Source organism: Trichosurus vulpecula (genome assembly GCF_011100635.1).
Source record: "Trichosurus vulpecula isolate mTriVul1 chromosome X unlocalized genomic scaffold, mTriVul1.pri SUPER_X_unloc_1, whole genome shotgun sequence".
Taxonomy (NCBI): Eukaryota; Metazoa; Chordata; class Mammalia; order Diprotodontia; family Phalangeridae; genus Trichosurus; species Trichosurus vulpecula.
In genome coordinates, this window is record NW_023494377.1 from 527,322 (window position 1) to 544,397 (window position 17,076).

Here is a 17,076-nt window from a genome sequence, read left to right on the forward strand (position 1 = left end):
TGGTGGCTTCTTCTTAGCACCATATAGAAATTGGGTTTGAATCCATTGATGTTTTCTTGGAAGACCTCATTGGAAATACTGCCATGGGAGAGAGAGCATTTCTACTTCATCCAGCTCTGTCCCAGCCCTAGAAAGCTTTACTGATTGTTCTAGAGAATTCTAATAAAACAAGTGGTTCTGACCACCGAAGTAAATTGCATACCCCCAATGATTGTTTGACTTCCCAACTTGGGGGCATGGAAGGCATAAAAGTGAGGACACGGGGAAACAAAAATGGGCAAGGTTGGGCAATTCCATTGATTGACATCTTATAAGCTCAAAATACTTCTTAATCAATATATTTTTTAAAAATACTTTTTCACTGAAACTATGGGATGACTGTCTGGGACTGGACCTGTGATTTCATTGGCGTATGAATGTATGATGAGGTAACTCCTTTTACCAATGCAGGTTGGCACCCTTTCTACAATTTACGGTCTTAGAGATTTTCCAGGGCATTGAGTGCTTAAGTGACTTGTCCAGAGTCACTTGAACTCATGTTCCCTGGGCTCTGAGGTTGGCTCTCTCTCTACTATGTCATGCTGTCTCTCACTGAAACCCTAACTGAGATTTTTTTTACAGCTAATGGTAATGAATTGCTTTGACACCACTACCTTTATCACTGTTATTTAATTTTAACCATGTCCTATAGAAAATACCAGATTTTCACATAGGAGATGCAGAGAGAGGAGAGGAGTGGGGGTGTGTGTGTGAATGTTTGGCGCAGATCTGGTGTAAACAATCGCTATGACCTGGAGTTCTAAATTTCCAACTTGGGTGCCTTGTACATAAACTATGCCCGTCATGGTCATTCAGTTTGTAGAATTTGGTTTCCATATGGTATTGGTCTCATGGATGGTCATTCAACAAGTATTTGCCTTACTGTGACCCAGCACTTGGTCTCTTGAGAGAATAAAAAAATGGCACAGCGCCTGACTTTGGGAGGTTACAGTCTAGGTGGAAAAGCATTCACAAAATAAGAGAATAACAAAAAACAAAAAGTGTATGGTAATATATAAATCATAGGTATTGTGGCCGGGAGGAGATATGGAAGAGGAGAAAAGAAGAGAGAAAGAAGGCATAGTATGATATTCCCTGTTTGGGGGATAGCAGATTTCAAGGAGAGCTAGATAGGATCCCATGGCCTCCAACTTTGCCAGGTAGCCCAGGAGTGATGGGTCACTGTCAAGGATACAATTCTGAAAATAGAGAGAAGCAGCTCCAACAGGGAGTTAGTTCTAGAGGGAACTGTCCAATGAGACCTATCTGAATGCACAGGGAAGTCCTTAGCTAAATTCGGAGTTTGAAAAGGCCATATAAAACATATGGAAGCAAGGGCGAGTACAGAAGATGAATGCAAAAGCCTGATGCCTGTCAGAACTCTGTCAGAAGTAGTCGAGTTCAGAATGAGCTCAGCTGGCAAGAGATGCTGAGAGGACAGTGAGGTGACTTTAAAGTTCTTGGAGAAAAGGAGGAGAATCAGCACTAGGTTAGGATCACTGCCAAGGGGGGAGATAATGGCAAAGTGATGGCGGAGAGAAACCAAAACTGCCCAAATCTGATTTTCCTTCTATTTTTTCTGCCAAGAACATGCAGAACAAGATGGCGCATACTGAGTCAAAACCCAGATTGTGATAGAGTTCCCAATTCACACTGATAAGTTCAAGTCACAAGGGCCAGATCAATGACATCAGATTATTGACTTGGACTTGGAAGGAACCTTGGAGGTCATCTAGACCAGCACTTCTTTTTTTTTTTTGAGGGGGGAAGCCAGGACAGTTGGGGTTAAGCCCAAAGTCACCCAGCTAGTGTGTCAAGTATCTGAGTCAAGATTTGAACTCAGGTCCTCCTGACTCCAGGGCCAATGCTCTACTCACTGCGCCACCTAGCTGCCCCACAGAGCAACGCTTCTTAAAGAACCTGAGCTAGTGGTGAACCACAGTTTAAAAAGCACTAAAGCAGTCACGAGAGGAAAAAAGTTTACAAAGCCCTGATTTAGGCCAACCCCCTCAATTTAGAGATGAGGCAACTGAAGCCAAAAGATGTGTAGTGACATGTCCAAGGACACACAGGTGGCACGGCTGGGGTATGAACCCAGCACGTTCCACAATACTGAAAGAACTGGTTGATATGATCTGTTGTCTGAGGTCCTTGGTTCAGTGATCTTTGAAAGAGCATGAAGAACCAAACAGGTACCATAGGACTGGAAAACAAATGCCTCAGTCTCCAGAAGAAAGGTAAGAGTCCAGGGAGGTTGACTTTGGTTACTGACAAAGTTCTAGAACGTGTTATTTAAGGAATGGTTTTTGAATGTCTAGAAAAGAAAATCGTGATCATAGAGAGCCAAGATGGCTTCATCTGGAATAAATCTTGCAGGACTAACTATATTTCCTTTTTAACAGGGTTACTATAAGACTGGAAAGTCAGTGGAATGCTATGGACCAGGGGTTTCTTAACTTTTTTGGGTCCTGGATCCCTTTAACAGGCTGGTAAACCTGTGGACCCCTTTTTAGAATCAAGTTTTAAAATGCATAGAATATAACACAAAGGTTTGCAAAGAAAACCAGTTATCCAGAAATACAGTCATCAAAATATAGTTTTTTAAAAAAATCATAAGTTCATTAACCCAGTTAGGAACCCCCACTATCAACTTAATTCACCTAGATTTTAGCAGTGTCTCATTATGTTCTCATGAACACAATGGAAAGAGTGTAGAAGAAAAATTCCATATGCTGTATTTTAGCCAATGTCCCTGAGATATTGCTAGTTGGGATTCCCTCTGATTCAAGAACTGGCCACTTATCTTTTAGAGTAGTCATGAATGAAAATACAAAATTATACCATAACATAAATACATAGTTTATTCTAGGGTTTTGGTCCCCTGACCAATTATTTTAACCACTCCTTCTAATGATTCCCCCTCCAATCTGCTGAAAGGTGTTCAAAATGATACCTCTCTTAGTTGGAATAAACCAGAAGACATTCCCACTCTTAGTGGGGCCACAAGACAGACAACATTAGTTTCAGAGAATTATGATCCTCCCCAGAAATTGAGGAAGTCTTATATTCAAGAAGACTTAATTGGGTCATTGAGGTGAGTCTAAGGACCTAGGGCACTGTCATCCTATTTTTTGGTAATATTTTACAACCCAACTGAGGCCTTAGTGGTGTATGCTCCCATGAGGTATAGATAGGAATTTGGAACTAGGTAGATGGCTAGACACAAAAGAGTAGTCATCACTGATGTGATGTGGACTTGGAGTTGAGCTTTTGAATGGAGTGCCCCAGGGATCTGTACTCAACCCTGAGCTCTTTAGTGTTTTTATCAATGACTTAGATAAAAGGTTAGATCTAAGTGAGACTCGAAAAAGATCTTGGCAGGAAATTGAGTAAGACAAAATTTCTTAAACTTAGATTTAAAAGACTAAACAACTTTTAGGAGCGCAGTATACAGCTAGCAAAATGATGTTTCTTAAGCATAAATCTGACTAAGTCACACCCTTACCCTGCGAATTCCCCAGGCTCTCTGTTGCCAGGAATATAAAATAGTTAAGTCATCCATTTTGGTTTTTTAAAAAGCCCTTTGCAACCTGGCCCTAACCTGTCTTTCTGCCTTCCCACCCTCTCTGATCTAGCCAAATTAGCCTTCTCTCTGTTCCTCACTCCAAACATTCTGTCTCCCATGTCCATGCTTTGCAGTGGCCATCACCCATGCAATACACGACCTCTTCATTGCTGCCTTGTAGAATCCTCCTAGGCTTTCAAGACCCAGCCTATACACCATCCTCTACCTGAAGCTTTTCCTGATCCTTCCCAACTGCTGTTACTCACCCTCCCCTAAATCCCTTGTATTTTTTTCATATATTCATTCTGTTTATATTTACATACGTGTGTGTATGTGCGTGTTGTATCCCATTCTAGAATGGAAGCTCCAAAAGGGGCAGGGATTGTTTCATTTTTTTAATGTGTATCTCCAGCGCTTAGCACAATGTCTAGCACATAGTAGACCCTTAATAAATGTTTGTTGATTGATTGATCCAAGGTTAAGGCAGGCATGGCTATACAGCCATTCCTCTGAGAAAGATCTGGGGGTTTAGTGGTCTGAGTCACCAGACCAAATGCAATCACAGAATGCAGGAAGAAGGACCTGATTAAGGATGAGGGGAAGTAACTAACAGTCCCACTGCCCTATGGCCTGATCAGACCACATCTAGAGCATTGGGTTCAGTTCTAGCCATCACATTTTGAGAAGGTCATTGAGAAAGTGGAGGATGTTCCATGAAGGGCCTCAAGCTGATACCATGTGATCAGTTGGAGGAACTAGGGGTATTTAGCCTGGAAAAGAGGAGACCTATGTTGGGGGCAGCAGGGAGGATGAGAGGAATGATGGCTGGCTTCAAGTATTTGGGTGAGAGTTGCAGAGAGGCAAATTTAGGCTAAGTGTAAGAAAAATTTGCCAATAATTTAGAGCTGTCCAAAAGTGGAATGGAGAAGTCCCAAGTTCCATAGGATCTGAAATCTAGAGCTGGAAGGGACCCCAGAGGCCAGCTAGTCCAACATCCTCATTTTACAGAGGAGGAAACTAAAGCCCAGGAAGAGGAACTCACTTGTCTTAATAAGTAAATAAAGTTAATAGAAATAAATAAATAGAAGAGTCAGAATTTGAATTCAGGTCTTTTTCAAATCTTGTGTTCTTTCTTCTGTACCTTTGTAAACAGGATTCTTTTTTTAAGTACAGGTCAGACTAGATGATCTCTGAGTTTCCTTGTATTGCACCTGGGGCATCATCTTACTCTTAGTGCAGGTTTCCAGGAAACAGCTACCTCAGGGTCAAGGTTCTTCATCTCCACGAGCCCCCACCCATGTTTACCTTTAATAGTCTGCCAGAGGACTCAACTAGTTCAACGTAAAGGTACATCATGAAATGACATAGTAAGAAATAGAGCACTAACATACCTCCCACAAATACATACACTTCGATGAGAAGAGTGGCACATTGGCGGAGGGGCTCACCACTGGCGGAAGGGTAATGCAGATCTCTCATGCTTCAGGGCTGGCGATATCCAGGGGCTTCCGCTGGGCCTGCTTCTTCCTGGTCTCTGCTGGATATGTAGCCTCTAGTGAATAGTCTTCTGCCTGGATTCCGCCAGCATGTGGCTGTGCTGCTTTTTTGCTTCTAGCTTCAGTTGAAATTTTTCACTATAGAGTTCTTTTTGCTGTGCTCTCTTAATTCAAAGCCAGGGGTTATATATGTATATAATACGAATATATATACATATGCAATATAGATGATATAAAAATATATCTATATAGTCCTCTTTTAGGAAAGCAGCCAGCTGGGCCTTGGATCAGCAAAAGTCCTGAGGAATTAAAAAAAAACAAACCCAAACCTTTCTTATCTTTTTTTTTTTTCGGGATCTCAGGCCCTGGTACTCAGCTCTTTAGAACAAAGAATGAGATACTTCTAGCCAAGTAACTATTACCCTCAGGCTCAAGTCCATCTTCAGATTAAACTTCCCCATGCTGGGGCTTTGGCATAGCTCCTGGTCAGCATTTTGTACATTTCCTCATTTCATCTCTGAAGGCTAGGCTCTATCCTTGCTCTTTATCCCTGTAAGGGCTATTAACCTAATAATTAACATACAGCTCTGGGTTTCTGGCTGCCCAGCTTTCTAACTCCAAGACCCCCCATCAATCAACAAGCATTTATTTGTTATCATCTATTTATTGTCTCCCATGTAGATGTTTCATGGTACCCTCACGATGTGAGGAGAAATCGAGGAAGGCCTCCGGCACGGGTGGACTCTCCTGTGGAGATCTTTTGGGAGAACCTGGACGGAGTCTCTCAGGATGGGCAGGCATGGATGGGTTGTGATCTGCATCCCTGGAGGGGACTCCTAAATGATGCAATCGCAGATCCATTTGAATATGTAGATCAGTGGGAGGGAAAAAGAGCCCAAGAGACAAGCCTAAGCCTAAGCCCAAGGGGCAAGATCTTGGTCTCTTCCCCTGCCTCACCACCCTCCTAGCCCTTCAGATGTAATTACTGCCACTCAGGCTGGCAAAGGCTTTGAGCTTCCCCTTAAACTGCCACCTCTTAAGACTGGGATTGGGTGAGTAAGGGAATGATCAGAGTAAGGCAGGATTAATCAGGTAAAGCTTCTTAGAAGTACATCTTCTGTTTGAGCTTAGATCAAGAAAGAAGAAAATTCAAACCACTGGGCCTGGCATCTAAAGCCATCCCCAAGTCTGATTCCTACCTATCTTTCCAGTCTTATTTCTTATTATTCATTATTCACTTTGGTGCAGTCTCCAGTCAAATCAAACAACAAGCATTTATTAAGCACTTACTATGTGCCAGGCACTGTGCTAAGCGCTTGGGATACAAAGAAAGGCAAAAACATGGTCTCTGCCCTCAAGGATCTCACATTCTAATGGGAGAGAGAAGATGCAAATAATGATGTACATACAGTGGAAACGGAAAGTATTCTCTGAGGGAAGTCTCTAGAAGCTGGGGGGACCAGGAAGGGCCTCCCATAAAAGGTGGGATTTGAGCTGAGTTTTAAAGGAAGCCAGGGAAGTTAGGAGTCGAAGATGAGGAGGGAGAGCATTCCTGGCGTGGGGGATGGTCAGTGCAAATGCCCAGAGGGGGGGATGGAATTTCATGTGTGAGGAGCAGCAAGTAGACTGATGTAGCTGGATCATGGGGTCCATGGAGAGGAGGAAAGCGTAGGAAGGGGCTGGCTTAGGAAGCGCTTTAAATGCCCCTAAGCTACTAGCTGTTCCTCAAACGTGTTATGCCACTCCTATCTTGGGGCTCTCCCACAAGCTTTATCTTAGGCCTGAATCCACTCCCTTCTCAGACATACCTTTTAGCATCCTTCAAGGCTCACCTCAGATGCCTCCTCCTCCATGAGGCCCTCCTAGATCTCTACCCTACCCCTACCTTCCAGTTGTTAAGGAGCTCTCCTCAAATGACCTTCTATTGACTTGCCTCTGTGAGTGTCAGATGGATCTCCAGGTACCTGGTCAGGTCTTTGAGGGCAAGGCCTACAGGTACCATGTAAGGTCTTTGAGGGCATGGCCTGCTTCCTTTTTTGGTTCTATGCGCAATGCTTTGCTCGACATTTGAGTTGAATTTGGGAAAAGGAAATACTTAACCTTTGGGGTAGTTCTTGGCTGCATCTAACTATGACATGGTCCTAAACTTTCTATTTCTTTTTAAAGATGATCATCTGCGTCTAGTCAACCACGACGCAAGTTCTGTGGCAGTGGATGTCCTTCCCCAGCTTGACAACCCCGCATTTGAAGCAGACGAGCCTTCCGTTCTTGAGGCTCCCATCCATCCAATTAAGTCCTGAAATGTGTACCAGTGGAAAATTCGAACCTTTGGTTAAAGATAGAATTGCCAACCAGAGTACATTTTGCTATTAAATGACCTGGTTTAACATAGCAGCAGGGATACTGGAAATGTTAAGATTATTTAATAGATCACGCTTAAATGGCTCATCATATTTAACCTATTAAACTATCTCATTTTCCACCAGCTCATGTTAACACTATTCATAGGTAAGATTCCTCTCAACAGTTTGTGATGGAGACTTTCAGTGTTCAGGAGAGCTTTTCAAAGAATTGTTTTTGCATTAGCAACAACTTCTTAGGAAAATGTTGGCGTTTAAATATGGAGCAGCCAAAATTACATAGCTTACGGTAGCCCCTTGCTTTAATTAAAAAAAAATCTGTCGGAGACTATAAAGACATCAGTTTTTCTCCAAATGGTCCTATTGATCTGATCTTAAAATCAATGCAAGCATTAGATAAATAACTGTTTAATGAAACGCCTGCTTTAACCACATTAAATTCATAGCCACATAAATTGATTAACTTTCAAATTCAAGTTCAATCCCCATTTAGTAATTTCTGGTTCTCAAAAGCAGGTTAAACAGAAATTCACGAGTGAAATATCTGTTATCAGACACAGATAAATTCACTGAGAGAATCTGGCATATTATTTTCTAGTCAAAATTTTACTAAAAGAAAAGACCCCTTAGGGAAAAAATCAGATCCAGTTCCACGAGCATTCAATTCACATGCTGTGTACCCATCCTAAACTTGACTTATGAGATTTTTTAAAAGCACACTATATAAATTGGCACAAAATTTTAAATATCAGTGTAGAAGAGTATGATGATCCAGCTGATATATTAATTTTAGTCTACAAGAATGAATCTACAAAATGGCTTGTGTAGAGAGTGGTTCTCAGAAGTGGTGACATTCAATTTGACTTCACTGTGTTGAAATTGTGAGATTGAAACCGAAATTCTTAAATGTAGCTACACGCTCGTTAGATAGATTTTTTTGGAGTTTGAGGGAGAAAGGAGAGGACGCCAGGTGCCTTAATATAAAGTTTGCTTCATCCACCAAAGCTAACTAGTGAGACTTTAAAATGCACTTTATTTTTATTCTCTGTGGCTTAACTTTTACTTTAGAATGTTTCGCTTGTTTTTTTTAACCCCAGTACTGACGCTTGCAGAATTTCACCAACTAACGTATTTTGTTCGACGTATTTGATATGAATGAAATCATCACATTCTAACTTGATATTGTGATTGAAGTACTGTAAATACGTTCATGATTTGTATTGACTTTCTTGGAAACCAATGTAAATAAGATAATAAAAGTCATAGCATATTAAGTGTTTGTGCCTTCATTGAAAATAAAGCTCATATCATAAGCAAACATTCAGGATTGGAAGACCAGTCAGATCACCCTATCCACCAGTCAAGATACACGGTTGCCTAGCTTAGATCATTATTGAAATCCTTGGAGATATTTAAAATGGAATCATAGGTCTAGATTTGGAAGAGAAACCTCAGAAACCATCTAGTCCAACAGTGGAGGAAACTGAGGCCCAGGGATGGAAAGGGAATTGCCCAAGGTCACACAAGGGATCCTAGCTCTGCAGCTGGGACTTCAGAAACCATCTAGCCCAACCCCCTTCTTTTATAGATGAAGAAACTGAGGCCCAGGGAGGAGAAATGACTTACCCAAGGTCACACAGATAGTAAGTGGTAGAACAGGGATTCAAACCCAGGTTATCTGACTCCAGACCTAATACGCCCTAGGTATATGTTTGTGATAAGAGATAGAACCTCATAATGGGTTTTGTTTAGGGAATTTGTACCTTAAGAGACCACATTCTCTAAGAAAAGCTTGTACTTCCCAGGAGAGCATCCCATCCCAAGGCCAGAAACATAAGGGTCCCCAAGAGCTGCCAGCGCTTAGATCTGGGGAAAACAAAGAATCAGAGATAGATTGGAGGTGGGCTAAGGGTAGGAACACATTCCCATCTGACATTGCCTCCATCATGAATCGATATTTTTTAGAATATCATGCACAAGAAATTAGGGCAGTTGAGGTAAGCCCTCCAGATTGTAACTGATAATCATGAGGCAATAGTGATTTTTTCCCTCTCAACTGTTTCTGTTGAGCTGTGTGATTATGTGCCTGGAACTCCTTGGAAAATTGACTATGCAAGTACAAATGAACTCAGTGGATGTGTTCATATGTAAATCATTTTTAAAACAGTTGAACCGGTTTAAATTGACTATGGAAACATTAATAATACCATGTTTGGCTTTTTCCTATAAAGCTGCATTTTCATCTATCTAGTTTGCTTAAAATGGGGCATAACCACACACACTATCAACATCGTGATCATTAACACTTCAATATTTGAATTAGTATGATCTCGTGGGGTTACTCAACAATGGCATAGGTCACTACCCATCCCGTTTTCCAATGGAACTGTCCTCCCATAGGACCATGGTGGGATCTTGGATCATAGATTTGGAGCTGGAAGGGAGTTTAGAAGCCATCTAATCCAATCATCTCATTTTACAGATGAGGAAACTGAGGTCCATAGAAGTGAAATGACTTGTCCAAGGTTGAACAGTGCCTTAGGCAGAATTGGAATTTGGGTTTTCCTGACTCCCAAGTCAAGGGCTCTGTCTACTGAGCCATCTAACTACTTCCTCATCAATGTGGGTATTTTTCCCTAGCAATGCAGATCCCAACCCATCCCTGACTGCCTATCCTGGGTGCCTCTGTCCATGTCCTCCCTTAAGTTTGCCACAGGGAGTCTACCCAACAAGGGAGCCTTCCTCATTTTCTCTTGACATTGTGAGGGTAACAATGGAGTACACAGACTGCACAGTGGTTATTCCTTAGGCTCACCACGTGACAGGCCCCTTTCTCGTTCACATTTCTTCAATGATATCCTCTTCATAATTCTTCGTTTATAATGTGTTATAGCCTACTCATACCCATCATGAACCTCTCCATTACCCTTTGGGCAATTTTCACTTTCAATTATTTGGATACTATGATATTTAATGCCTGATAATCATACAATAACACTGAAAAAATTATTGGTATAAAAATATAGACCTTCATTTCAAGAAGAAACTTGGAGCATTTTTTTAAGCTTCATGATTTTCTCCAGCTTCATTCAGCAACACATCTGTAGGAGCAAAGGCAGCACATAGTAGGAGTGATCCAAGTTTGAGACTTGGGTGGTTAAGATCACCAATACAATAACAGAACAAGGGATTCAAGAGGGCAGTGTAGAGTTGAACTGGTTCACCAAGGGGTCAAGATGGAGAAGGGAGGAGATGGAGCCAGTGCAGGGGTGGTGGCCTGGGAGAGGACTGAGGGGTGGAGAGATTAGAAGTCATGGTATGGACAAAGAACTGGGCTTGGGGTTGTGAGGAAGAGGGAGAGATAAAAAGGCAATAAATTGTGATCAGATAAGGGAATTTCAGAATTCATGAATATGGAAATGAAACACATGGGTGGTGGCAAGATCAAGGGTATGACCATCTCTGTATAGCTGAGGTGAGGTGGGAGGAGTCAATCATGGGACATGAGTACCTTGAGGAAGTGGGAGGTTAGGGTGTTTGAGGGATCATCAAGATGTACATCAAAGTCTCCTAATATATTAGCATAATTGACCATATCAACAACAAAACTAGCAGAAACTATATGATCATCTCAATAGACGCAGAAAAAGCCTTTGACAAAGTACAACACCCATTCCTATTAAAAACACTAGAAAGCATAGGAATAAGTGGAACCTTCCTCAAAATTATAAATAGCATCTACCTAAAACCATCGACAAGCATTATTTGTAATGGGGATAAACTAGATGCATTCCCAATAAGATCAGGGGTGAAACAAGGATGTCCACTATCACCCCTGTTATTCAATTTGGTACTAGAAACATTAGCTGTAGCAATAAGAGAAGAAAAGGAAATTGAAGGGATTAGAATAGGAAAAGAAGAAACTAAATTATCACTTTTTGCAGATGATATGATGATTTATCTAGAGAATCCTAGAGAATCAAGTAAAAAACTACTTGAAATAATAAAGAACTTTAGCAAAGTTGCAGGATATAAGATAAACCCACATAAATCCTCAGCATTCCTATACATTACTGACAAAGCCCCAACAGCAAGAGATAGAAAGAGAAATTCCATTCAAAGTTACTGATGGCACTATAAAATATTTGGGAGTCTATTTGCCAAGAGAAACCCAGGGCCTATATGAACATAACTATGAAACACTTTTCACGCGAATAAAATCAGATCTAAATAAATGGAAAAATATCAGTTGCTCATGGTTAGGCCGAGCTAATATAATAAAAATGACAATCTTACCTAAATTAATCTATCTATTTAGTGCCATACCAATCGAACTACCAAAAAATTATTTTACTGAGCTGGACAAAACAATAACAAAATTCATTTGGAAAAATAAGAGGTCTAGAGTATCTAGGGTATTAATGAAAAGACATGCTAGAGAAAGTGGCTTAGCCACACCAGATATTAAACTGTACTACAGAGCAGCAGTCATCAAAACTGCCTGGTACTGGTTAAGAAACAGGGGTGTGGATCAGTGGAATAGGATAGGTACAGAAGTAGGAGAAATCAACAAGTTTAGCAATCTACTCTTTGATAAACCCAAAGAGGCCAGCTTCTGGGCTAATAATTCACTATTTCACAAAAACTGTTGGGAAAATTGGAAAATGGTAGGGCAAAAACTAGGCATAGACCAATATCTTATACCATATACCAAAATAAAGTCAAAATGGGTTCATGATTTAGGAGTAAAAGCTGATACTATAAGTAATTTGGGAAAGCAAGGAATAGTTTACTTATCAGATTTATGGAAAAGTAAAGAATTCATGACCCAACAAGAGATAGAGAGCATTACAAAATGCAAAATGGATAATTTTGATTATGTCAAATTGAAATGTTTTTGTACAAAAAAAGCCAATGCAACAAGAATTAGGAGGGAAGCAGAAAATTGGGAGAAAATCTTTGCAACTAGTATCTCTGATAAAGGCCTCATTTCTAAAATATACAGGGAACTGGGCCAAATATATAGGAATACAAGCCATTCCCCAATTGAGAAATGGTCAAAGGATATGAACAGGCAGTTTTCAGAGGAAGAAATTAAAGCTATCTATAGGCATATGAAAAAATGCTCTGGATCACTACTGATTAGAGAAATGCAAATCAAAACAACTCTTAGATACCACATCTCTCCTGTCAGATTGGCTAAAATAACAAAACAGGAAAATGATAAATGCTGGAAAGAATGTGGGGAAATTGGAACATTGTTGCATTGCTGGTGGAGTTGTGAGCTGATCCAGCCATTTTGGAGAGCAGTTTGGAACTATGCCCAAAGGGCTATAGATATGTTCATACCCTTTGACCCAGCAATACCACTTCTAGGGTTGTATCCCAAAGAAATCACACAAGCGGTAAAAGGACCCATACGTACAAGGATATTTATAGCAGCTCTTTTTGTGGTAGCCAAGAATTGGAAATCAAAGGAATGCCCATCAATTGGGGAATGGCTGAACAAGCTGTGGTATAGGAAGGTGATGGAATACTATTGTGCCATAAGAAATGGGGATGATGCAGACTTCGTAACAACCTGGAAAAACCTACACGACATAATGCTGAGTGAGCGGAGCAGAGCCAGGAGAACGTTGTGCACAGCCACAGATATATGGATCCCATGAGGACCAACCCTGACATACTGCGCTCTTCTCAGCAACCTAAGGGGCAAGGACAACTCCAGGGGACTCAAGATGGAGAATGCTGTCTTCATCCAGAGAAAGAACTGTGAAGTTTGAATACAGATCGAGGCGCACTACATGCTCGCCTTTTTTGCTTCTCTTTTGTTTTTGTTTTTGGGTTGGTTTTTTTTTTTGGTTCTGTTTCTTCTTTCTCATGATTCATTCCATTGGTCAAAATTCTTCTCCACAACTTGACTAGTGCATAAATTAATTCAATGCAAAGTTATACATGACAGTTATATGAGATTCCATGCCGTCTTGGGGAGGGAGGGGGGAGGGAGGGGAGAAAATCTGGAACTCAAAACTATGTAGAACCGTGTGTGGTAAACTAAAAATAAATAAAGAAATAAAAAAAATTTAAAAAAAGTCTCCTAATAGAAGGGCAGGAGTTGGGAAGAAGAGAAAGACTGTGAGCCAGACACTGAACTCATTAAGGAAAAAAAAAGGCAGTCTCCTAGAGAATTGTAGACAACAGCTAACAAAATTTTGATTGGGTGGTTGATATGAACTAAGTTATTCTCAAGGAAGGAGAGGTTACTGAGTGATGGAGGTAGAGGGTGAGTTTGGAAGTGGCACTGGGGAGTAAAGAATATTCCAATTTTTCCACCTTGACCAGGGAGTAGAGGGAATGAGTGAAAATTCTTGAAAGGGAGACCAGGGAGGCTGTGTCGTCAGCAGGTAGCCCGGTCTCAGTGAAAGCCAAAAGGTGGAAAGAGTGGGAAAGGAAAAGATTTAAGATGACAACAAGTTTGTCACCTAAAGGGCAAGCCTTTCAAAGATCACAGTGGAAGGGGTAGGTAGCCTTAGAGCAGGGCATTGAGAGATTGGGCTGAGGAGAATGGGCAGAAGGGATGGGGCAGTAGGCAATGGAAAACAAGTTCTAATGATGACAGCTAGGGTTCAGAATCACTGCATCGGGGAAGGGTACGACTAGAGAAAAAAATCTTAATCATTGAGGAATGAATGCAGATAGGTTTTCAATGTCCATAGGAGTCCGGTCTCAGGATGATGTTCTCTCAGGGTCTTAGGCAGATCACATGAGTGTGCAAATGCTAGGAGCAGAAGGAATGGTGTTATCCCTCTTCCCCTCAAGGTCTCGTCAAGTGACGAGCTTCTTGTGCCCTAAGAAATGATGAAATGGATCATTTCAGAGGAAATTGGGGAGACACCTATAAACTAAAGCAGAGTGAAGTGAGTAGAACTAGAAGAACATTTATTTAATCTCTTATTTTTTATTACATTTTAAATACATTTATTTAAAATATTGAGTTCCAAATTCTCTTCTTCCCTCCAGCCATCCCCATTCTTTGAGAAGACAAGCAATATGATACCCAGTATACATGTGAAGTCATGCAAAACATAAGTCTATATTAGCCATGTTGCAAAAAGCAAGAAAAAGTGAAAAACAGTATGCTTCAATATGCCCTCGGAGTTCATCAGTTCTCTCTCTGGAGGTGGTTAATGTTTTTCATCATGAGTCCTTTGGAATCGTCTTGGAGCATTGTATTGATCAGAGTAGCTAAGTCTTTCTCGATTGATCCTCATTACAATACTGCTGTTACTGTACACAATGTTCTCCTAGTTCTATTCGCTTCACTTTGTATCAGTTCACATAAGTCTTCCCACTTTTTTTAAACCATCCTCTTCATCATTTCTTACAGCACACTAATATTCTATCACAACCATATCACAGCTTGTTCAGCCATTCCCCAATTGAAGCGCACCCCCTCAATTTCCAATTCTTTGTCATCACAAAAAAGAGCCGCTATTAAATATTTTTTTGTACATATAGGTCCATTTGCTTTTCCTTTCATCTTTTTGGGATACAGACATAGTAGTGGTAGGAGAATAATTTCTACAGTCTATACAATTTACAGAGAAAAACAGCCTGGAAGACTTTAGGACTTTGATCATTGTAATGATAAACCATGAGTCCAAAAGCATGGAGGTGAAACATACCACCCACTTCTTGCCAAAGAGGTGACAAATTTGAAATGAAAAAGGAGAGTTACATTTTTTAGACACTACTGAGGTGGAAATTTGTTTTCCAGGCTACACAGCTGTGTAGCAAGGGATTTGTTTTGTGGGTTTGCTTGTTTTTTATTTGCTCAGTTGGGGGAGGGGAGCAGTGGAAGAGACAGATTGCTTTTTTTTTGAAAGATAAATGTATTTTAATTTTCCTAAACTTTTATGTATGGAACATAATAAATGGAGACTTAAATGACTTGATATAATGATATTTTTAGAAAAAAAAATCTCTCTAATGGTAATATATAAATATTTACAATGAAAAAATAGTCAAGCCAAAAGGATATTTTCATTATATGAATCAATTTCTTTCTAATACACATCAGAATTTTGAACACAAAATGTTTCAATCACATCAATATTTACACATAACTTCATCTGACAATTTTGAAATCTAAACTTTAATTATTTAAGTGTATTTTTGTTTCATGTTGATTCTATTAGTGTTTTCCATATTTTTGCATATGACTTTTAAAAGTTACCTGAAATAGCAAATCAAATATAAAAATATAAACCTTGAAGCATGAAAGAAAGCAAATGTTTGTAAAGTTAATGTATCAAGATACAAAGGTTCTCACACAGGCAAGTACATTACAGCATTAAAATCAGTATAATAAAACACTTCATGAATTTCTTGGTAAGGACAATATTTCAGGATCTGATTGATTTATTATTAACAAAAACTGCCTCTAAAGAGAATGCTTAAAGAAGTTAATGACATCACACCTTACTTCAATACCCCACCACTTGTTTTCTCTAAAAGAAACTGTGATTTTTTTGAAATGATGAATATAAATAAAAGTATAGAGCTTGGAAAACTCCAACAAAACATGACATTCTTTAAATACGAAGTTTCAAAAAAAATAAATTGGAATAGTGCAAACCAATCTATTAACTTAGTAATATAACAAATATATTCAATTCCAATGTATAAACAAGATTTGCTTTTTGTATTTCTACCATGATGCCACACATTCACATGTCTGAAGTACTTATGGGCAGATGGAGCTGCAGGCCATTTGGTTTCATTCTTAAGTGTGGATCTTTATGTTCAACCAAATATTTAACATCACAAATAAATGATACAAATACAAACAGACTTAAAAAAAGACCTGTGGGCCACTGCAAGATCTAGTGTGTGACCATCCCTAAGTGTGGCTGAGGTAGGGCGAAGATCATGGGACTTAAGAAGGTTGAGGAATTAGGAGGGTAGGGAGTTTGAGAGAGCATCTAAATGGATATTAAAGTATAAGTATAAAGTACCCAAGTATAAGGGCAGGAGTCAAGGAGGAGAAGAAGATGGTGAGCCAAGTACTGACTTCCTTGAGAAAGGAAGGAGAATAAGGTGTGGGTTGGTATATTATAGATACCATAATTTTGATTGGGTAGAAAGTTTGAATTGAGTGGACTTCAAAAGAAGAAAGGGTACTGAGTGAAAGAGACAAAGGGAGAGTCTGGAAGTGGCAAAGGGAGCAAGAAGTATTCATTGGGATTCCCTCTCCAGAACCAGTGTTTCTGTGTGGTAGGGGGAGATATGAGAAAAGGTACAGTCAGTGCCAGAGAGAATAGTCAAGGATATAATGTCTTCAGAGGGGAGCTAGATCTTAGCAAGGGCCAATTAAGTTTAAAAAAAAAAAAACAGTGAGAGGGGCAGCTAGATGGCGCAGTGAGGAGAGCATCCGCCCTGGAGTCAGGAGGATCTGAGTTCAAATGTGACCTCAGACACTTGACACACCTTTACTAGCTGTGTGACCTTGGGCAAGTCACTTAACCCCAATTGCCCTGCCTTCCCCCTCCAAATTTAAAAAAAAAAAGAGTGGGAGAGAATTGTCCAGGATGAAGGATAGCCTTGTTCACTATGG

General features: G+C 40.1%; 1 protein-coding gene across 1 annotated transcript in view; it reads left to right on the forward strand.

Annotated features, from left to right (window-relative positions):
• The window catches only part of RNF128 (ring finger protein 128), a 179,675-nt gene extending 170,941 nt beyond the window's left edge, over positions 1–8,734 (forward strand). Inside the window, exons 7-8 of the mRNA XM_036740414.1 lie at positions 5,782–5,897; positions 7,267–8,734. Of these exons, the coding sequence (XP_036596309.1) occupies positions 5,782–5,897; positions 7,267–7,400 (250 nt within the window). The 3' untranslated portion in view covers positions 7,401–8,734. The remainder of the gene's footprint in view (positions 1–5,781; positions 5,898–7,266) is intronic.
• The last annotated feature ends 8,342 nt before the right edge of the window (positions 8,735–17,076 follow it).